This window comes from Cheilinus undulatus, linkage group 15, assembly GCF_018320785.1.
Source record: "Cheilinus undulatus linkage group 15, ASM1832078v1, whole genome shotgun sequence".
Classification (NCBI taxonomy): domain Eukaryota; kingdom Metazoa; phylum Chordata; class Actinopteri; order Labriformes; family Labridae; genus Cheilinus; species Cheilinus undulatus.
Genome location: NC_054879.1, coordinates 42,893,612 through 42,915,848, shown reverse-complemented (window position 1 = coordinate 42,915,848; position 22,237 = coordinate 42,893,612). Strand labels below are relative to the sequence as shown.

General features: G+C 37.8%; 1 protein-coding gene across 5 annotated transcripts in view; it reads left to right on the top strand.

The window, feature by feature from the left end:
• The window catches only part of rapgef4a (Rap guanine nucleotide exchange factor 4a), a 60,005-nt gene that overhangs the window by 33,505 nt on the left and 4,263 nt on the right, over positions 1-22,237 (top strand). For 4 of the 5 annotated variants that reach the window (XR_005992984.1, XM_041806928.1, XM_041806931.1 and 1 more), the window contains 17 exons: positions 4,607-4,671; positions 5,667-5,717; positions 5,822-5,928; positions 7,454-7,575; positions 7,676-7,859; positions 7,959-8,043; positions 11,791-11,851; positions 12,972-13,048; positions 13,141-13,287; positions 13,989-14,104; positions 15,966-16,051; positions 16,421-16,499; positions 16,815-16,965; positions 17,801-17,889; positions 18,037-18,067; positions 18,149-18,227; positions 20,731-20,877. Coding sequence is in view for 4 of the 5 variants with exons in the window: in XM_041806928.1 (XP_041662862.1) it covers positions 4,607-4,671; positions 5,667-5,717; positions 5,822-5,928; positions 7,454-7,575; positions 7,676-7,859; positions 7,959-8,043; positions 11,791-11,851; positions 12,972-13,048; positions 13,141-13,287; positions 13,989-14,104; positions 15,966-16,051; positions 16,421-16,499; positions 16,815-16,965; positions 17,801-17,889; positions 18,037-18,067; positions 18,149-18,227; positions 20,731-20,877 (1,677 nt within the window). In the remaining variant the exon portion in view is untranslated. The remainder of the gene's footprint in view (positions 1-4,606; positions 4,672-5,666; positions 5,718-5,821; positions 5,929-7,453; positions 7,576-7,675; positions 7,860-7,958; positions 8,044-11,790; positions 11,852-12,971; positions 13,049-13,140; positions 13,288-13,988; positions 14,105-15,965; positions 16,052-16,420; positions 16,500-16,814; positions 16,966-17,800; positions 17,890-18,036; positions 18,068-18,148; positions 18,228-20,730; positions 20,878-22,237) is intronic. The other variant, XM_041806929.1, reaches the window with a different exon arrangement.

Below are 22,237 nucleotides of genomic sequence, written 5' to 3'. Positions count from 1 at the left end.
ATCAGGAAAACTGTGACAAGGACAAATTCATAACAACTCACATTTACTCAGAAATCCATTAACCATATAACTGCTATAGATACATACATTTATATTTGACAAATACCAGTGTGAGAGGACTCTTGATCACACATTTATGTTGAATGATCAACTGATTTTACTGCTTTTTTGCACAGCTTTATCTTGAATTCCAGTGCACTGGTTTCCTGTGTATCATTCAGCTTTACAGTTAGTGTGTTCTAGTGGTGTTCATAGTTGAAAAGTTGAGCAAAAAACAAAAACCCCATGGTCCTCTAACCAAAGCCGCCCATAAGGGGGATAAAGGGGAGAGCTTTAGTTATGACAGGTCATAACTATATTTAATTTCTTTTATTAGTGATGTTAACAACTGAACTATTAGGAAAGTAATGTCAGACTTTATAGCTAGGCCATAATGTGCACAAATATCAGGATGGCAGAAAATAAAACAGAAGAAGCTGATAGTGAATTATTGAGTGGTTGTAAAAAGAGGCACAAATTGGTAAAAAGTGGCAAGAAATGGTTAAAATAGTAAAAAAAAAAGAATTAAAATGGTAAAAAGTGGCAAATATGGGTGAAAACAGACAAAAAAGGTAAAATGGGGTAAGGCGTAAAAAAGTGGCAAAAATAGGCAAGATGCAAAAATTGGTTAAGAGTTGCAAAAATGGTCAGAAAGTGTCAAAAGTGGCATAAAAGGGATAAATTGGCAAAAAGGGAAAAAAATGTGGAAACTGGCAGAAAAAAAAAGTCACAAAGTGACAAAAAACCAGCTATAGTAGAAAAAAGATTGCAAAAAGATGTTCCAGAAATGGGAAATAAAAAGGGGAAAAAAGTGGTTAAAAAGGGTAAAATGTGATAAAAGTAGCAAAAAAATGTGATTAAAAATTGGCCTGAAAAATGGACAAGAGACGGCAAAAGTAGGGAAAAAGATGTTGCATAAATGGGCATAAAAGTGCTGAAAAATTGACAAAAAGAGTGAAAAACGGTCAAACTGGGATCAGTGTGGCAGAGAAAGTAAAAAAAGTGGGCTAAAACAGCAAAAAGTGGCAAAACCAGACAAAAAGATGCAAAAACAGGCATAAAAAATGGGCAGCTAAAGTTGCAAATAGATTTTCCAGAAATGGGCAATAAAAAGGGGCAAAAGTGTTTTTTTAAATAGGCTAAAAAGGTGATAAATGTAGAAAAAAAATGATAAAACAGTGGCCAAAAAAATGGGCAAAAGGTGGCAAAAATGGGCAAAGGTGGCAAATACTGCCAAAAATGCAAAAAGGCAGCTGAAGTAGGCAAAAAGATGCAAGAAGATGGCTCATGAATGGGCATAAATGAGGGTATGAAAGTGGTACAAAAAGTGCCAGAAATGTGTGGTAAAGGGCAAAAACAGGATAAACATGGCAAATAAAGTTAAAGAAAGTGCCAAAATTGGGCTAAAAGTGGCAAAAATTGGCTTAAATAGTCTGAAAGTAGCAAAATGGGCAAAAAATGGCAAAAGGCAACTAAACTAGACATGAAGTTGCTAGTAGATGTTGTAGAAATTGGCCAAAAAAAATCAAATATGAGCAAAAAGTGGTTAAAAAAGTTACAGAAATTGTTCAAAAAGGGCAAAATGGGATAAAAGTGTCAAAAAGATGTGTCAATAATGGATGGATAAGAGTGGGGAAAGTGGTTACTACAAATAAATAATTCCAACATCAGAACCCACTCGACACTCTTTTCAGCTCTAAAATGAGGGAACTGTTAGCCAGGATGCTAGCACCAATGCTACTGATCCAACACACACACATTCATATCACAGATAAATCAAAACTGTGCAGGGCCCATTCTGTGGATGGACCTGGCTCTAACTGCTCACCACCAAACAGACACAACAACTGTGAGCTGATGAAGATGGAAGCTAAACAGTGATTATTTTATAAAGTCTTTTAAACTTCAGACTAATGTTGTAGGTCAGGCTGAGGTTGGACCTTATTAAAAGTATGTGTTCAGCTTAACTACAATATAACAAAAGTTTCTAATCAGAGAAGTGCTCATTTATTTTACTGTTTAAACAGTATGTTTGTATAAAGGATATTTCCCTACATGACTTTGTTTTTTCAGTGTTTTGGTTTAAATTCTCACATGACCTTTTTTGAAACTTCACAGCATACAACTTATTAAAAAATAAGCAGGAACTTGAAACAAAGGATGAGCAACATAAACACATCCAGATTAGTTACATTTCTCTATGTATCAGGATAATGTTACATTTTCAACATGCTTCAGATTTGTGTGTATTGTGTGGAATCAGTTTTTGTGGTATCAGCAGTCCAAGAGGCACCTCTAAGAATAGCTCAGGTTTTTCCTGCAGATACAGTTGTGACCGGGCAGCTTTGACTGATTATGTTGTTTGTCCTGGGAGGAACAGGACAAAGTCAAAGCTCAGAAAAGTGAGCCATAACCACACCCTGCCTGTCTGGAAAAGAAACAGTAGAATTACATTACTTACTGCATCTTACATTAAAATCCAAAACCCCAAAGAATAATAATAATTAAGTTACAAAAAGGAGATAAGTTTTCCAAATAAACAAGTTCTAGAATCAGCTGATCCAGTCAGGAATAAGTCTTAAACTGGAGTCTGAAATAGAAGAACATTTGTCTGATTTTACATGCAGAAGGAACAAACCATTCAAGTGGGAATGAAATATAAAATATAAGCTCACATGATGTGTCATTTAAATTAGCAATAGTCTTTCTAACGTCTTAAATGGGGGATCCACAGAGAATCCTTTTCTTGCATGAGAACACTTTCTTAGCATCGTGCATTTGTCACATTAAACTCTTTAGAAATCAAAAAAGAGTCAAAACGGGATGAAAGTAGCAAAAAAATTGATAAAAGAGTGGCCAAAAATGGGCAAAAATGGGCAAAAGGTGGCTAATACTGCCAAAAAATGCAAAAAGGCAGCTGAAGTAGACAAAAAGATGCAAGAAGATGGCTCATGAATGGGCATAAAAAATGGCATGGAAGTGGAACAAAAAGTGACAAAAATATGTGGTAAAGGGCAAAAACAGGATAATCATGGCAAGTAAAGTAAAAAAAAGTCACAAAATTGGGCTAAAATTAGCAAGATAGTCAAAAAGTGGCAAAAATGGGCAAAAAAATTGCATAAGGCAGCTAAAGTAAGCAAAAAGGAAAAAAAAGGGCGAAAACATGATTAAAGTGGTAAAAATTGATAAAAGAGTAGCAAAAAAAAAAACGCGGCAGAAATTGTTGAAAAGAAACAAAAATGGGTTAAAAGTGCCAAAAAGATGTGGCAATAATGGATGGATAAGAGTGGGGAAAAGTGATTAAAATGAACCACAAATAAATAATGGTTTAGCGCACTTTTCCAATCGCATAACATGCTATTTTTCTTAAGCATGAAATGTTTGTCAAGGTACCAGTTCAAAATATTTTTTTGCAGGAGAAATTTTATGCCCTGCACATCATACAAATATTCAAGTTTAATTTTATTGGAACAGTTAGAATAAAAACCCCTTCTTTTCTTATTTTTGTGTTTTCCTTTATAGAAATGAGTCACAGGAAAACAATCATTTCCTTCAGTTGATATCATAATCATCATATTATATTACAAGCAATGATGTATTGCCTTTGTTTGTTTAAAAACACATAAAGAAAAATAAATTGCTGTATTGGAAGAAAAACAATGCAGTTAGATTATCTTCCCATATTGTTCAGCTGTAGACAACATGGGAGACTGGCTCCACCCTTTAGGGGCCTACATTTGTACAAGGGCTAGTTTTTCCCTAAACAAGCACTCTGGATGCCAAACTCACACATAATCTAAAGAAATTTCTAAAATGGTCTAATTAACATAATTTTGTTATGTTTTAATTTCTTTCATATGTTTGTAATTTTTAGGCTCTAACTTCGAGATCTGTCCTCATATCACAGCCAGCCACAAGGGGGTGTCTGAGATATTTTAGCCGAATATTGCTATGGCTGTCATGTGGTCTGTTGATGCGTTTGATACTAATATGCTGTAATGAGTGCAAACCCAAACTTGAAAATCGCACACCCAAAACGCCTGAAGCCGAAAGTTTCCACCGAAAATGTGAGTTTTTACCATGAATGGACTGATTAATGCATGTTTATATGAATCATAAATGCTACTTACAACTGAAAGGGGGATCTCTGAAAAATGAATGTATCATAAAGTCATTCCTGATGAAACTATGTCAGTTTTTTGAGTTTGTTGATAGCTGTAAAGACTTTGTGACAAAAAAAGGAACACCCAAAATACCCCAAAGTATTTTTCCTCTGCACATGTTCTGAGTTTGATCATGGAGTTGATGATCACTGCTTTAGGGGTGGAAATGAAAATGTCAATCTGAATGTACTTTACCAACCTGAACTGAACCAGACATGTTAGTGCAAACACAGCTTTAGCTGCATGTTTTGCAGTGTAGTTTCAGTCAGATTTTACACCCTTCACCCTTCCAAGGTGAGGAAGGTAGGTCCATATGTGATGTTTTTGAGTAAAGACTCTTTTTTGTGTTATCTCTGTTTGACAGATCAGTTATTGTAAATACCCTTTTTGTTTACTGTCCTCAGGAATGCCAGACAAAGAGAACATAAGCAACAACTCATATGTTACAGGCTCCAAACACCAGAATAAGGTAAGGCTGCTTTACACTCATGGAATATTTATATGATTTAATGTTTACATGAGTTATGAAAGAGTGGGAGAGGCTGTTTGAGTAGGACAATGCTGGTTTATTGGCCTGGTTCCTGTCCAGAAGAGTGTCACTGTAAGTCATTCTGAGCTTCTATTTCCTGACGTGACAGCATCCTCAACTGTTACGCACATCTTCCAGCAGAGGATGGAAATGAGTTAGGAATGTGAAGTTTGTTTAAAGCTCTGTCTAAATATAAACAACATGAGCAGAGATTTTGTCTCTATCCGTAACAGTTCCTGTCCCACCTTTCTCCTGCTGTCGCCATTTCCTGACCTCTGGTTTGATAACGCTGCTCTCTAGCAGATTTATGGTGCCTGGCGCTTTGTTTCAGTTTATATGAGATTGTTCTGTTATGTAAGAAAAGAAAGCCACTACCTCCTCCTTACATAAACAAAACATAACTTTTACTTGCTTTAACATATATAAATAATAAGGAGGAAAGCCCGCTTGGGCTGTGTGGAAAAATGGGTGCTGAGCGGGCTAATTTTCCTGTGAATAAATAATGAACTTTAAAGCCTTCACATAAATGCATGCTGCTGCTCCCTTAAGTGTGCACAATGCATTTTAAATGTCACAGCCCAGCAGCCTGAACCACGGTCCCAACAGGAAAAAAACACTTCACTTGCGAAGAGTAATGCACAACATGTGTGTCCCATTTAACCATGAGTGAAAACCCCGATAACACACTGTTATTTTTAGAGAAAATCAATATAAGACATAAATTATCTTTAAATTGACAGCTAACAAACACATAATGTCAACTTAAGGAAGCGGCGGCAGATATGCTGAGAGGGAGAGCATTTGGTATTATACATGCATGTTGTTTCCCTGTTATTTTCTGCAACATCAACCTCCCTTTTTTAAGGTTTGTCTCCTCTCATTGTCATCCTGTGTTTTTTTTTAACTCCTCATATTTCTTTTATTTCATTTTGCAGAAGTCATTCATTCAAAGTCCAGCCAAAGCCCACCTTAAATGCATTTCCCAGGTAGTAGACTCAATCAGCATGTGTATGAAGGGGCCACGCTTGGCTTGTTTGTAGCCATGAAGGTGCTTTAACTTCTTAGTTTTAAGCTGAATTTTACTGTGCAGGTCCCTTCAGAGAAGATCCTGAGGGCAGGGAAGATCCTCCGTAATGCCATCCTCTCCAGGGCACCTCACATGATCAGAGACAGGAAGTACCATTTAAAGACTTACAGGTTAGTACGACAAAGATTGCATGTGTCACTTTGGTTAATTTCAGTTCACAATCCAAATCTTTAACAGAAGCAATCTCAAGACATTTTGCAAAAGGAGCAGGCCTAGAAAGGACTTTTGAATTATTATTTAGCCAGTATTAATCTACTGTGAACACAACACTTAGCAACAATAAGAAGTAACATTTGGAAAGAGAGGGACTCTAGCAGATCTAGATTGATGTTGATGAGCTATCTGCTGAGACTGTGTTGGGCCTGCAGATTAGATACCTGACTCGTTTATCAAGAACACCTAAACCCAATCCACAATCTCAAGGCACATCATATTCATATCTATACGAAATAGCCTCTCTAAAACATGTTACAGTATCTTTAGTTGTTATATAGCTGTAGTACTAATGTGTAGTTGTATAAATTACCACAGAACACCAAGACTTGCCTCAAGGCCCACCAGTGTGCCTTGCCACACCATTTTAAAAACACTGATCTAGAGGCAGTATTAAAGGTCACATATCGTGCAAAATACACTTTTTCTAGCAAAGATTTGTGCCCCTGGCCTGTCCACAGTCACCCCAAGAATCAGAAAAATCCATTCCCTCCCCCTCACTCTTTCTCCACCTTTCAGAAAATGTGTGCTGAAACAAGCCCTTCTCAGATTTCCCCCTCATGATGTCATGTGGGGAGAGACCCCCGCCCCTAGGCTCGGTTGGCCCTCCCCACTTGGAAGAAAGTTCAGCCCTTCTCTCCTGATCCTCCTCTCAGCTGATCAGGAGAGCCACATCCTTTAAGCCACATCCATTTCCGGACAGGGGCGGAGTCAGACAGCTCAATAACATTTAACGCACAGAAACAGCTCGTTCTGGGAAGGGCTGAAACAGAGGTTATATGGTATGGGACAGTACAACACAAAGAAATACACTAAAAGGAAAGTTTATATATTGGTACAAAGGTATGAAAACAGTGCAACTTACACTATTTGTTTGTTTCAAATTTCAGGCATTTAACTGCTAAATTAAACATACTGGTAAATGCACTTGAGCTTATAAAGCTCACTTTTAGTTGTTCAACTTCTCCAAATGGTTTTAGACCACAGGTCACTCATATTCATACACTGATGGCAGTTTTTTTGTGGAGACTTGGCCATCAGTGTTAGCAAACCCCATTTATGTGCATTCATACACTCCATGCACGCCAGTAATACAGCAGTGGATTCAAACTTGCCCTAGGACACACTTTGTGACACACTTCCTGATTTCTTATATTGTGCACATTTGTCACATTGAAATGTTTCAGGTTGTCAGACGGATTTTTAACCTGGACAGCCAGATGGATGTGTTTCATAATTAGTTGTCAAACAGTTTATGTTTGATGGTCTGCATGATTCATATTTAAATGGATTTTAATTTAAGTCATTTTTTTTGGAAGAGGTGGTTTTTGGACATTTCTTACATGAAAATATGTTTTTATTGCATTATCACATGTGCTCGTTTTTGCAGAGGACTTATACAGGCTTGTGTGTTTTTCCCAGGCAGTGCTGTGTGGGGACAGAGTTGGTAGACTGGCAGCTGCAGCAGAGCTCCTGTATCCACTCTCGTATTCAGGCTGTGGGCATGTGGCAGGTGCTGCTGGAGGAAGGAGTCCTCAACCACGGTGAGACTCAGTGTGACGGCCGTGTCTGTTCCCATTTAAGTGCTATGCTGCGATTTCTGTGTTCTAGCCTTGCTGTTCCTGTTGTGTTGTTGTGATTCAGTGGACCAGGAGCTGAGCTTCCAGGACAAATACCTTTTCTACCGTTTCCTGGATGACGAGCAGGAAGATGCTCCTTTTCCCAATGAGGAGGAGAGGAGAGAGAGCCAGGAGGAGCTGCAGGACACCCTGCTCCTCTTGTCACAGATTGGACCTGACGCCCACATGAGGATGATTCTCAGGAAACAGTGCGGCTCCTCAGAAATAAAAATGTCTCCAGCAATTTAAATCAAGTGGATCCAGAAGTCTGGTTGAGTGTTAACATTTCCATATTTCCTGTTTTTCAGTCCGTCTGAAAGAACAGCAGATGATTTGGAGATCATTTATGAAGAGCTGCTCCACATTAAGGCCTTGTCTCACCTTTCCACCACTGTGAGTGCCAGTCTGTGTCCGATATAGCAAAGCCAATCCTGTTGTCTCCATGCATACATCAAAATGATTGCAGAAACAACCATGCATAGCTATTTTAAGAACTGGGGGTTGATAGGGAGGAAAGATGTTGCAGCTGCACACCCACCTGTACATGTTTTGCTGCCAGCCATCAATCAAAGTAAAAAAAAAACTAAACAAGTTTTGTTGAATTGCTGCAAACTGCATGCATTATCAAAAAGTAGTTAAAATGCTCAGCAAGCACTGTACCTACCTTTAAAGGTACAGTATGTATAATTTCTGCACTTAAACATCAAAATAATTGAAAAAGTTACCATTCCTATGTTATATATTTTTTGATTGGAGTCCTACAGCAGTGGTTCTCAACTCTCCTGATGTCAGAACCCTTACCATACCTTAACAACAATTGCAACCCAAATTTCTTAAATTTTAAATCATAATAAAGTAATTTAATGAAAAATTGGGGGAGTTTGGACTTGAGTTGGAGCAAAAGATGTTAATGAAACAAAGAGATGGAGACTTTTCTATTACTTACTATTATTACATTACTATTTTTTTCCAGGCATATCTCTCCCACACTTTTGGGTCCAGACCTACCAGTTGAGAAACACTGTCTTACAGTAACTCAGACATTTTCTTAAAATGTGGCATTTTAGAGATATTCTGAATTTCCATGTATTTTTATGGAGGCCACATACTCAGCATTTCCAGCCTTCATCTTAATACTAGTCTTTGTAGTTTGATTGATTTGTTAACCCTTTAACCCTTTTCAACATGGTCTTCTGCAAACACATGTATGCTCAAAAGTATCTGAACACTGAGAAATTTGATTGCACTACTGATAAAAGCTGAGTGTATTTAAAAAATGAAGTTATGAACATACATTTTTTGTGGTTTGAAATGACCTTGTCTAACTTTTTTACAATCACAATTTTAAAAGATACAGCTATGTCATCTCTGTATTTAGGAAAATGTGTAAAAAAACAAATGTTTTTTCATTTTTTTGTGTTTTTTTGCACTTATGAGCAATTTAATTTGTTACTATGGACTTAATACATACATATAATTAAAACTTGGGTTCTTAGAGTTGTGTTGATGTATAGCCAATTCAAATACTCAACAACAAAAATAAAGATGGCGCTACAGCATGTAAAAATGTAAAGATATGCTCTGGCAGACTTGTTCTATGGTAGATCATAAAGGGTTAAAAAAAACATCACCTCTGGAATATTTACTAAACAGAATACAAATGTTTTGTTTTCATTCATAAATTTCTCATAATGAAGGAGAAATGAAGGGAAAAGGCACTCTGCTCATACTGGAAGTGATTCCAGAATACACGTGTACTGTGTGCTGGAAGAGCACATGACCGCTTCCAGCGCAACTAGGAAGTGCCTTTTTCAGTTCATTTCCTCCCTCATGATGAGACATTTATGCATGAAAACAAAACGCTGAATTTCTGTTTAGTAGAAACACCTTATGAGGTACTGTTTTTATTGAACAGAGTCCTCAACTCAAAACAAGAAGCAGTAGAGATGGAGCTGGGCAGTGCTGGTCTGTACTCGTCATGTTGTGTCATTGTTTTGGTTGAGAGTCCCTCGGGTCTGTTTCATAAAGCAGGTTTACTGACAATGTTTGAGTCTGTTAACCCCTAAATGAGTAACCTCAGCTTTCAGTTTCAGGGAAGGAGGAAGCTCAAACCCAGTCATGAGAGCAGAGCCAGGCCTGTTTCACAAAAATTGAGGAAACTTAAGTTAGGAGTCAGTTACTATGGTAACTGAGTCTGTGAAGCTAACAGGGCTTAGGAGCAGGTTTTCTTCATTAACCTGCAGTTTCTCTCTATCTCCTCCTTCTGTGAGAGCCTAAACTTAGGTTCCATTTCAGTGTTTTTTCATTCATTCATTCAGTCTGTATCAGGTGCATTATTCACATTTATTCTGAATAAAAATCCACGTTGTTTTTTATGAAAATAAAGACACATAAAACATACATTTGTTATTAAACATGACATTCTTTGGTCAATGAGCATAGATGAAGGGCCCGATCACTCAATGTAAAGTTGGATTTATGTTGGTTAATGTCAGTTTAATGAGTCTGAAATAATGAACTTAACGGGATAAAGGTGAGAGAATATTAACGTGTAAAAACCAACATTATCCTGAGGATAACACAAGAGCACAATCTGTGCCAATTAGAAGTAAATGTAATTCGCTAAAGCTTTCAGAGTAGATCATCATTTTATAAGGTAAAAGCTGTCAGCAATATCGAAGTTGTAAATTTGCTGTATTAAAGTTGTAATTTCCATGATTAAAGATAGAATCAAGTAGGCAATAATTTTAATTATCGGTTATCATATTTCTTTCATTACAATGGTTTATACTGAATAGACAAGCCCAACAACCTTTCTTCTGCGTTCCCTTCACCAAAAAGGAAATTGGTAGACGAGCATTTAAATTCAAAGCCCCCTTTGACTGGAATAACTTACCCATTGCCATAAGAACAATTAATTCACTAAGCCTGCTCAACAAATCATTATACACTTACCTCAAAAGTCCTCGTCTCTGCTTCTAATGAAAATGTCTTCTTATCATAATATCATACTATCTCTAGTCACTCTGGCATATCTATTGTTATTACTGTTTCCAATATTGCTATGCTTTAGTCCTCTTTACTGATAATAACTTATCTTTTGCTCGACTCCTTCTAAAATCCACACCAAAAGGCACAATGTTCTTTTGTCTTTGTATGTAGGTATAGTGGAAAAAGGGATTGATGTATGGGGAGGTGGGTATTTGAGAGCCTTTGTTACATGTATGTTTATGTAAATGTGCTGTTTTTCTATGTTCTGTGTTGAACCCCCTCTAAAACGAGATGGTTCAGCTCAAGGGGCTATCCAGTAATAAAGTTAAGTTAAAGTCTATTGTCTGTATGCTTTACAACTTGTGATCCTAATCTAAATTAACACAAAGCCGAGGAGTCTAACCATGATTCTAATAAACGTGGTCAAACCACGTGCAGATCAAATAAGGCATGAACCTTAATCCAACAGCCTAAATATAAACCCATTTAGATTGAATATACACTTTAAGAAACCATATCTAACCAACGACTAAAATGATAACTTTATTAATTTATTACGTGAATATGTAAATCTATGACTCAAATCTCAGAATGTAAGACTTGATTCTCATACATTTATGAAAAAATCTTTTAATATGACTTTCTCTAAATCTCACTTTTTGTGGCCCTAATAGGCTGCACATCAAACCTAAAAAACAGTCAATAGGCACAGATGGTTTCTAGTTTTAGAGGGTTGTGTACGTGGACTTTTGGTTGCCACCTGTTGCCATGGTGAATTCTTGCATCGGGGCTTCACTGATGATGGCTTTTCATGGTCGTGTTGCCAACGCTAAACTCCAAGTGAATGACTCATTTGATTTACCTAACTCTGAAACTGTCGACTCAGAGATTCTCATCTGAGGGTAGATCAACTCAGTGCTCAGAGTTAGTTTCTGATTTTGTTGAACATTCCTCTTGAATTTGGCCCCCTGGTGGCAGAATTTACAAACTGCATTTAAATCACTTTTATTTTTTAGGAAAGAGTCTGTTTCCCAGCCTGATGAGTCACACCTAAGCATTTTCATACTCCTTTGCACTGCTTGTTAAACTTAGAGTTTTAACATATTAGTGATAATGTTTATTCTAATAAAATCTGTTCTGCTCACACAGGTAAAGAGAGAGCTGGCAGGAGTGCTGATCTTTGAATCCCATGCAAAGGCAGGAACAGTGTGTAAGTTGTGCTATACCATCTCATTTTACGTTTTTTTTTTATTTTAGTTTTGTCCTCCCTTCTTTTTTCTCTCTCTGTTTCTTTTTTTTCTCCTTTTTATTGGCTACAGAGCCTTTAAAGGTACGTGGGCAGGATGAAGCTGTGCAGGAGTGTGCAACAGAGACTATCCTGTTAGGCAGGAGGAAGTTCCGTATGCTCATAAGAAAATTTCATGCAACACTTTATTGTGATCACCAAGAATGATCTGCATCATGTATTACCTTTTTATGAGCAATGGAAACTTTTTCTTTGCTTCCAGGCTCCTTTCTGATGTGTACCAGAAATTATTATTTTTTAAAACACATAATAAACTATAATACAATGACTGGAAAAATGACTTCCAGTACGATCCCTCTTTTAAGTTTTGAACATAATTTCCAATCAGATCTAAATGATATGAGGTACATGAAAGAATAGAGATGAAAAAAAGAAAAATATAAGCAAGAAGAGACGGAAAAGAAGAAAAAAGGCAAAAAATTTCAATTTGTAACATTAGATCACTGGGTGTCTCTTGTTTAATAACACAGGAAAACATCTTTTCATACAGGAATCTGTGAAATAAATACCAGTTTAAACAAAAAAAGGTCGTTTAGGCAGGATATATAGATTTTCCATTTTTCCAACCAAAGGGCCAACCAAACCTGGGGGCAGGGCTAACTCCCCACATGACATCGTGAGGGGAAAATCTGAGAACGGCTTGTTTCAGCACACTTTTTCTGAGAGATTTAGAAAGAGAGGAGGGATTTTTCGGATTCTTGGGGGGATTGTGGACAGGCCAGTGGCACATATTTGTGTTAGAACAGCCTGAAAAGTGTATTTTGCATAATATGTGACCTTTAAGAGGTAGAGGTGGTATTTGCCCCAGGTTCGCCTTTATTTTATGTCCATGTCTCTTTAGGGGATATATTTTCTTATGATGTCTTTTTTTGCCTTCATAAGTAGTTTTTATGCTTTGTATAGTCTAGGACTTTTATTTTTCCATCTTTTTTATGATAAAAGGATCTGCAGTTGAATAAGTTTAGGATCTTTTCAAATAACCAAACCTACACATAAAGTTTTATCAGATGTCTTTTTTTTCTAGTGTTCACTCAGGGGGAGGAGGGCACATCATGGTACATTATTCTGAAGGGCTCAGTCAATGTTGTCATCTATGGAAAAGTAAGTACTCCTCCACTTTAAATAATTTATGATCATATTTCTCTGATGAGTAGTGATTCATTTGTAATCAATCACTGGGTTGATTTGTGCAGGGCGTTGTGTGCACTCTTCATGAAGGAGATGACTTTGGAAAGCTTGCTCTTGTAAACGACGCCCCCCGCGCCGCCTCCATTGTGCTGCGAGAAGACAACTGTCACTTCCTGAGAGTGGATAAGGAGGACTTTAACAGGATTCTGAGGGTGAGTTTATCATCCCCTTCTACAGCAAGAGAAATAAAGAATAGAACAGTGCCATCTGTTGGCAAAAAATCAGCACTGCAGCTATAAAAGTTATTAAATGTGTGCTCTGGGATGAGACTCCAGAACTCTGGAGCCATTAGATTAGTCACACAACATAGTATGAAATATTAGGTTAATAACTTCTTGTACTTTATGCTTGAGATAGAAAAATGTTCATAATGTATAAAGGACAGACACTTGTTTGGAAACTATAGCAACGATTACAGACCTTGAATGTAGAATCTGACTTAAATATTTAAAGCTATTACTTCTAATGTTTATGGTCTCATTATTTAGATATTTTATGTGTACTGTGCGTCATTTTACACGGATTGACCCCAAATTTAAAATGACTTTTTAGCTTTTCTTATCTCTGAAAACTTTGTAAACTACTTCCAAGCAAGCAAATATTAAATGGCAGATGTTTGCTAAAGCTGCTGCATTTGTGTGTTAGCTGTTCACAGGATAAGCCCTCTTAATGAGGTGTGATGGTGAAAACAGTGTGTTAAGTTTATGAAGCACAGTTCTATGTTTGTTTTGAAGGAGGGAACTAAAGGAGCTTTGATAGAACTTCATACAGGCTTTGAGTGTAGTGACTCACATGAGTCTCTATCCATACTAGTATGAACTTATGTTTACTCAGTGTCTGTGTTTGTGTGTAGGATGTGGAGGCTAACACAGTCCGTCTGAAGGAGCACGGTCAGGACGTTCTGGTGTTAGAGAAAAGTCTGAGCAGCTGCCGAACCTCCAGCCATGGAGTCTCATCCTCCCACTACAAGTAAATACACCCACATACCACTCCAAGACATTTCACATAGAGGCTGTACACAGATAAGGTTTAGTACAGGGCTGTGGTGTGAATACATTCTGTGCCTTATTCAAACATTTTGTGAGGGCTGGAGATGGTTCCAGCTGTCATCGGGCAAGAGGTGGGGCACACTCTGGACTGTGTCCAGTCCATCACATGTCTGAGAGGGATAAATAAACAAGCAGTTACACTCATATTCACACCCACTGCAATTTAGAGTCACCAGTCCTAAAAGCCCAGACAAGACCAAAGATTCACGAGACAAGTTGAAACTCACGGCTCCATTCCAGTCCACACTGCCGCGACTGGAGGAGATGATGCATCACACCTGTAGCTACCACTCATAGTTAGTCAACTCAGAGGAATTATTTCTGAAGTTACTGCACAATAAATCTGTCTCTACATGAAGAGACGGTGCTGCACATTAACTTTTTTTCTCTGTATCCTAACATCTTGGTAATGCATTAAGCTGTATGATTCCAGCTCATCGCTGATTCCTTTAACCATGCAAAGCAGATGGATTTGCCAGCCTCCATGTCTGTAATCAGGCAAATCTATCTTGTAAAGCTCCAGTCTACAACGTTTGTCCCAAACCAGCATCATTTGAGGAGAAGAAGAGCTACAGGTGGGGTGTAGTTGTGCTTAACCCTTAGGGGTCCACGATCACGCCGGCGTGGTTTCATCATGTGCTACTTTTGTCAGATGACAACATGAAAATAAAGCCATATTTGCATGTGGAAAGCATGATCTTTGAGCTTTCTTTCAGTTTTTGTTTGACGTCAATATGCCAAGTAAAACAGGAAATATGATCATTTTAATTTGATATAAAAAAATAATGTTACACATAGGGGGCAGTGGACCATTCTGTACAGGAATGGACTGGTATTTTTCTTAATTTCAGCATATTGTAATTTCTTTTTAAAAATGACAATATATTGTTTTAATTAACAACTTTTAAAAATCCATTTTTGTGGGGTGTTTGTATTTTTTTGTAGGATTTACCATGCCTTCTTCTTATAGCAAAGGGAAATGTTTGGGAAATAATCTGGTTATTTTATGTACTTTTAAGAGTTTTTGGAGCTTTTAAACAGAAAATCACATCAGTCTTAAAATGTCTTTATTGTTGTTGTGATTTGTGTAATGTAAGCCTTGTCCTTAAATCTCTCTATTGCCTTTTAAAATCTGGACTACATCATTCAGTGTGACCACGGAGGGAAATGTTTCCCGTCAGTTCATGCAGCCGAGCACCGAGAAATCCTATACACTACTGTTGCCGAGAAGAGTTTCCTTAATAGAGGCATCTGTCACAGCACTACGGCTGCTGTAATATAGAGAGACACATTAATGGTAATGATGGCCCTGGCTCCTGGGGGGAAACGAAGGCCTGGCAAGTCACAATTACTTGTTCGGGGTCACCCTCTAATCAACTCTGCTCCTCACACATGAGAGTGTCAGGACTGCATCTCCCTCCTGAGTGGGGAAGACACTGCACGGCTCGTGCAGCTCCCTCTTGTGATGCTGTTATCAAGTAATGAAAACAACCGATGCTGGATTGTGTTGATCCTCCTCCACAGAGAAGATGCCCCTGCATTTTTTAGTTTTTTTTTATATTGCTTCTCTGACGGCTCTCAGCCGAGACTCTTCTTAATCTTCAACCCGGCGGAGAACTCTGTGATTGTAGAAAAAGGGTTGTTATCAAATGAAGCAATCACACACATACACAAGTTCGAGTTCAGCACAAATCAGTGGAGGGCCGTAGCTGTGCCATTAAGGATTAAGAGCCAGGGTTTCTTGATTAATGAAGGGTGTGCTTTATTCTGTGTTGCTGCAGATACAAGGTGATGTCGGGGACTCCGGAGAAGATTTTGGAGCACCTCCTTGAAATGATGCGATTGGATTCTCAATTCTCAGACTCAGGTACTGCTCGGCATGCAACATCCAGTGTACCAGATTAGTGCCATGTAATACAATCTATCAATATGATGATCATTTATTGTGAAGGGTTTCATTCGGAGCAGTGTATTTATCCTCTCTGTATTTCTCTCCTCTGCCTGCTGCTCTGCTCTGCTCATTTGTTCTCATCTATAATTAGCCGCACATCACAGAACTGATCTAATTACTCCCGCTTGTGTGGATACATATGGTTTTCATTTTGCCTGCAGAGGTGACAGACACAGGGCCATATGGATCAGGGCCTGATGGCTCTGGAGGACAGTATTAGATCTGTTCTTATGCTGGTTTCACTGGTTTTTTAATCAAACCTCCTCTCCCTGTTTTCTGTCACAGATTCAGCCTTAGATGACTTTGTCCTCATGCACTGTGTCTTCATCCCAAACACCGAATTATGTCCAGTGTTGATCGCCCAATATCCTTTCACTGCGTGGTATCAAAAGTGGTTAAATGTTCAACAGCACAAAATCCTGCCTTGCCTGTGCCCACAAAGAAAGCTTGAGGCAGAGAGAGAAGCAGAAATAAACCCAGAGCAGAAAACAGAACAACATTGATCAAGTCAGATATAGCATAAAGGAGGAGCTAGGGTGGAGGAGGGTTGCTAAAAGCAGCTTGCATAGGAATCAGCAAAGCGTAGCCTCACTGGAGCACTTTGAATATGGCAGCATGAGTGCTCGCATGTTCACATACACGCTGACTTTGGTTGTTTTGATCTTTAACTGGTGTGCACCTACCATGCTCAGGCCTCACAGGGCTCTGAACAAGAGAAACTTGACTACACGCTCAATAACAAGCGGAGAGTGATTCGCCTGGTGATGCAGTGGACTGCATTACATGGAGATCACCTGCAGGAGGAGGACATGTCCATGGCCTTCTTAGAGGTGAGTCTACACATATGAGAAACATGAAGCAACTGTTATCACTAGGGATGCATACCCCAAAAGAGGGTCATGGAGCCCTTTTCAGAGGGTTGTGAATGTGTTCCTGGAAACAAAAATTGCACCAAAACTCCATTAAGCTCTTTTAACACATGCTGTTTTGACCTGCCTCTTAGATTTGTCACCTGTTTTTTAATGTCTGAGCTCAAAACTATGGGAGAAAACTCTACACGCACATCCAACCAAGGTGGGCAGGTGCTAAGCACGAAAATGAGACTAAGAAAGAACAAAAAACGTCTCGCACACTTCAGGATTTCAAAAATACATTTTTTTTTTTCACCAACGTAATGACGTTTCGAGCACTGCTGCTCTTTTTCAGACTGTCTGAAATGTGTCAGTGGACCGGATTGGCACAGTTTGACAATATAACGGAAGAAAAAAAGTACAAGCAGGATGAAAACACATCTAGGCTCCATAATTCACCAAACAGGTTAAAAAACGAGATCTAGCAAGAGCAAAAGCTCTCATCTTTGTTGTTGTAATTCTCACTTTGGCCACAAGGGGCGGAAGTGGATTACAACCTTGTGTCTTTACTCTTCAGTGTTCCTACATGGGGAATTTTTAGGTCTCCTCACAAGACACACGGCAGAAAAACACTTCAGATCATGTGTTAGCAAAGATTGAATAAAAACCTCTTAAATTTATGTCTCTTTTTGTGGCATAAATAAATGAAAAAAATGATAAGGTGAATTAAACATCTGTTTTTACTTTACATCTGTTCATCTGTTCAGATTTTATTTTCCTCTGGATGTTCTTGAGCTATACTCGTGTTTTGTAGGAGTTTCTCCTGGCTGTATCTACTGATGCCAAAGTGATTCCAGTGCTCAGAAATCAACTGATGGAACTGGAGAGAATCGTAAAGCAAAAGTAAGTATTTGGGGAAAATAAAGATGAGTTTAAATTTTAAAAAATGATGAACCTCATACAAAAGTAACATCCTGGTTCTGATTTTCTGCTTTGATTGCTAGACAAACATGCAGAATTTGTTTTAATAGCAGAATTTTCTTGTTTTAGTTCTGAAGATGCCAGAGTCTCACAGAAAAAGGTAAATAGATGCCCTTATTTCTTCTGTATTTAATAAATATGTGAAGAAAAATTATAATGCCTGAAACTGTTTCATTAACAGCACAAAGTCCTTCTGCGACAGTTCAGTATGGGAGACGAGAAGCTTCAGAAACGCCAGCCGATCAGGAGTAATGATGAAAGTGAGTAAAGCACATGCCTGGACATGTCTGTTATAGAAGGAGTGTCCTGGACTACAGATCACTGCATTTTATTATTGCTCCACACTGCTGTCTTTGACTGTAACCCCTCTTAGTTTTTTTTATCCATTTCTTTGACCTTATATATAATGTTCGAATAAACAGTTCTTTTTAAATTCACATATTGTAGTCTAGTGCTCCTAAGTGACTGTGAATTTGATGTTAGAGACTATGATCAATTGTAATTGACTTATTTGGAAACATTTTGCAGAATTTAAAGAATGAATATGACTTTGGAGTTTTTGCTTGTGATTATTATTGAATAAATAATAAAAAAAGAAGGGTGGGATAAACTTCTTTAATATGACAATGAAATGAAGCAAGAGAATGACCAAAAAACATAAAATGGATCAGCTACAACTCAGTGTTTTTTTCTTTTTATCTGCTGCTCCTCATATTGTGCACAATACTTTTGTAGCAAGCAAGCAGTGTGTTCCAAATAGCATATTTCTGTATTATAGTATGCTTATCTGATGTAAGTATACTGTATAACAGTCTACTAAAATGCAGTACAGAGCACCTAATTACAACAAGTTGATATTGACCAATAGGAAATTGCAATGGTTTAACTAATGTTGGTCTCTTGTTCTTATTATTTTTCCTTAAATGCCTTTACCCTGATTGAATTGTGCTGCTGTTGCTAATTACAAATTAGCTAGCTAGCTAGTGTATGCTAACATTAGCTTGTGCGTTAGCATCTTAACCATACATATCTACTATGTCACCAATATGGTGTTCATTGAGGGTGTGCAGTATCCGAAGTTCCACACTCAAATTTTGCATGATTTTGAGTGTAGCTAATATAGCTGTGTAGCAAATGCAGATATTTTAGCTCACAAAGCAGCTATGTATATCATAATCTACATAGCTAAGTTAGCTTTAGATATGTTTGCTAAAGCACATGTTGCTAAACTTAACTTAGCTACAGATAGCATATTGGGTGCGGATGGCCTGGTGGTTTAAGGTGCGGCCCGGGTTCAAACCCGGCCTGTGGCCCTTTCCCATGTCTCTCTCGTCTTTGTTTCCGACTCCATCCACTGTCCTCCTCTATCAAATAAAGGCACAAAAAAACAAAATAAATCTTAAAAAAAAAAAGATAACATAGCTAATGAAGCTAACATAGCTAAAGCTTAGCTCACAAAGGAGCTATGTGAGCTACACTTATTCTTTATCTATGCAGCTATGTTAGCTTTAGCTATGTTTTCTAAAGCTCAGGTTGCTAAAGTTAACTTAGCTCTAGATAACATAGTTTTGTAGCCAGCATAGCTAAAGATTAGTTAACAGAGGAGCTATGTAAGCTACGTTTATACTTAATCTATGCAGCTATGTTAACTTTAGCTATGTTTGCTAAAGCTCAGGTTGCTAAAGTTTACTTAGCTATAGATAACATAGCTATGTAGCCAATGTAGCTAAAGCTTAGCTCACAAAGGAGCTATGTGAGCTACACTTATTCTTTATCTATGCAGCTATGTTAGCTTTAGCTGTTTTGTGATAACATTGCTACATAGCTAATATAGCTACATAGCTCATGTAGTTAAACCTTAGTTCCCAAAGCAGCAAAGCTATGTATATATGTTATCTACATAGTTACAGTAGCTTAAGCTAATGTTGCTAAAGCTTATGTAGCTAAAGCTAACTTTACTACATTGGCTTATGTCCTAATGTTTCTTATGTTTTTAGTGTAGCTATGTTAGCTTAGCTAAAGCTAATGGAGATTGATCAAGCCAGCATTTGTGGAAAGCTAGCCAGCATAAGCCACACCTAACTGCATCATAAAGGTGTAAAAGCATGGACCATATACCAAAGCCTCCATCCAGTGCTTCAGATGTAAATATACTGGCTGAGAAAGCACTGCTTGCTAGCATGAAGTTTTTATTTATTCAAATAAACTTAGACTTTTGCAATTATTTCATTGTCAGGGTTTATATCATGACCATGAAATTGTGGTTAATTGGATAGTGATATTAAGTATCCTTTGTTAATGGTGTCTATCTCCAGATTAGTTAATGTTATCCAGTGATTCTCACCAAAAAGGAAATCATTTATATAGATAGCTTGTTATCTAAAAGGATTTCCGTGTTTCACACTGAAGAGGAAATGAGTAATTTATGGTCTTATCCCTCATGCCATCGCCTGCACAATAAACCACAATTACACTCGTCAAGACGTGTCTTAAGTCATGTGAGCCATAAAGCATATTTGCTTGTTAACCCTTGAAATAAAGCAGTGGGAGTTGTTCCATTAAAATAAACTTATCCTGTATTTCATAGGAAAACAAAACCATATGGAAGAAAGATGTTTTAATTCAGTCGGTACCAACCAACATCTCCCACAATCCCTAGATTTAAAACTTAATCCTGTTGCAAGTTATTTTCCATCCCTGCTCCATCACGTGTTGAAGCCGTGCTGCTGACTCTGCCATATTTGCTCTGTTTCACGCCCACAGTTCTGCTCAAAGTCTACTGCTGCGACCACACCTACACAACAATCCGTGTCCCTGTGGTGGCCTCAGTCAGGGAGGTCATCAGTGCCGTGGCTGACAAGCTTGGGTCAGCGGAGGACTTGCTCTTGGTCCATCTCAGCTCTGCAGGAGGTGAGAGCGGCAGCAGCTACACGCTAATCAAATGATCGAAGACAGCTTACAGTATACAGGGAGAGCTGAAGCATGGGGCTACAATCCTAGTTATTTGTATTAGCATTCAAGCATTTGATGGTTAAAGGGGACATATTATGCAAAAATCACTTCAGGCTTTTCTAACAAAAATTAAACTAAAACTAATGAAACATGCATATGAAAAGTTAAGTAAACACTTGTTTTTGAATATATAATTCCCTCTTGTAATGTCAGGGTTGTCCCATTTTCTAGGGGATGCTTACTCCATTACCTCTGGTAATTCTATCACAAAGGGCCAGGGGGTTCTCAAAATCAAGTGGTTTGGGTAAAAGTAAGAAATGGGACTGAGCTGTTGTTCATCAGCAGTTTATTTTACTAAATTACATCAGAACACAATTTAAGTTTAAATCAGTTTTCACCTGTAGACTGTTTTTACAGCTTCTGAGTCAAATCAATCAACGCTGATGTCATAGTGTTACTAAATTATATTGTGAACCAAAGCTGCACATATTAAACAAACCATAAGCTTACATTAACTAAACGCTGTCCAAAAGAACAGGAAAATTAATATGAGGGACTTATAATAAGAGTTTCTTATGTGAACATGAGCGGGAGGTGCAGAGCAAACGGAGAGTACGATTTACTTTTCCTTTTTATTTTAAATCAATTTGGGGGTTTTCTTTCTATACCATGAGGTAAGTCCCAGGATCAGGTTTGTCTTTATAATTCAGCTGCCTTAAGTCTAAAGCAGTGGTTCTCCACTGGTCCAGCCGTAGGACCCACCACCTACTGTAGTGTGAAGTAGGGACCCAAATTTCTGATTTTTATGCAATTAATTTAACAAAAAATGCAAACCTTGGAAGGAACACAACAAAAGGCTGAACAAAGAGACTGGCTAACACTTTGGGAGGACATGCATGCAAACATTTTATTTCATTATGTTTTACCATTATAACACATTTTGGTTGTTTTTTTGAAAGGTGACAAGACATTTAAGAATTATCATATGAAAACTAACTTTCTTGAAAATATTTCCATCCAAGGTAACAGGGTAAATAAGTAAAAATCTCAAGAAAACAATCAGTATTTACTAATTTTCCTGCAAAATTAAGTATGTGGATAGATGTATGCCTAGGCCTTCAATGTCAGAGATATTTAGCCTTATTTTTCCTGAAACCAGTTTGGACCCACTTTTGGGTCCCGACCCACCAGTTGAGAACCAATACTCTAAAGCACTGTGAGAAACACCGACAAGTGTCAGCGTGGTCTTCTTTTGTCCTTTTTATTGTTTTATATTGTTTATATATATAAAATATAGATCAGTGGTTCTCAAACAGTG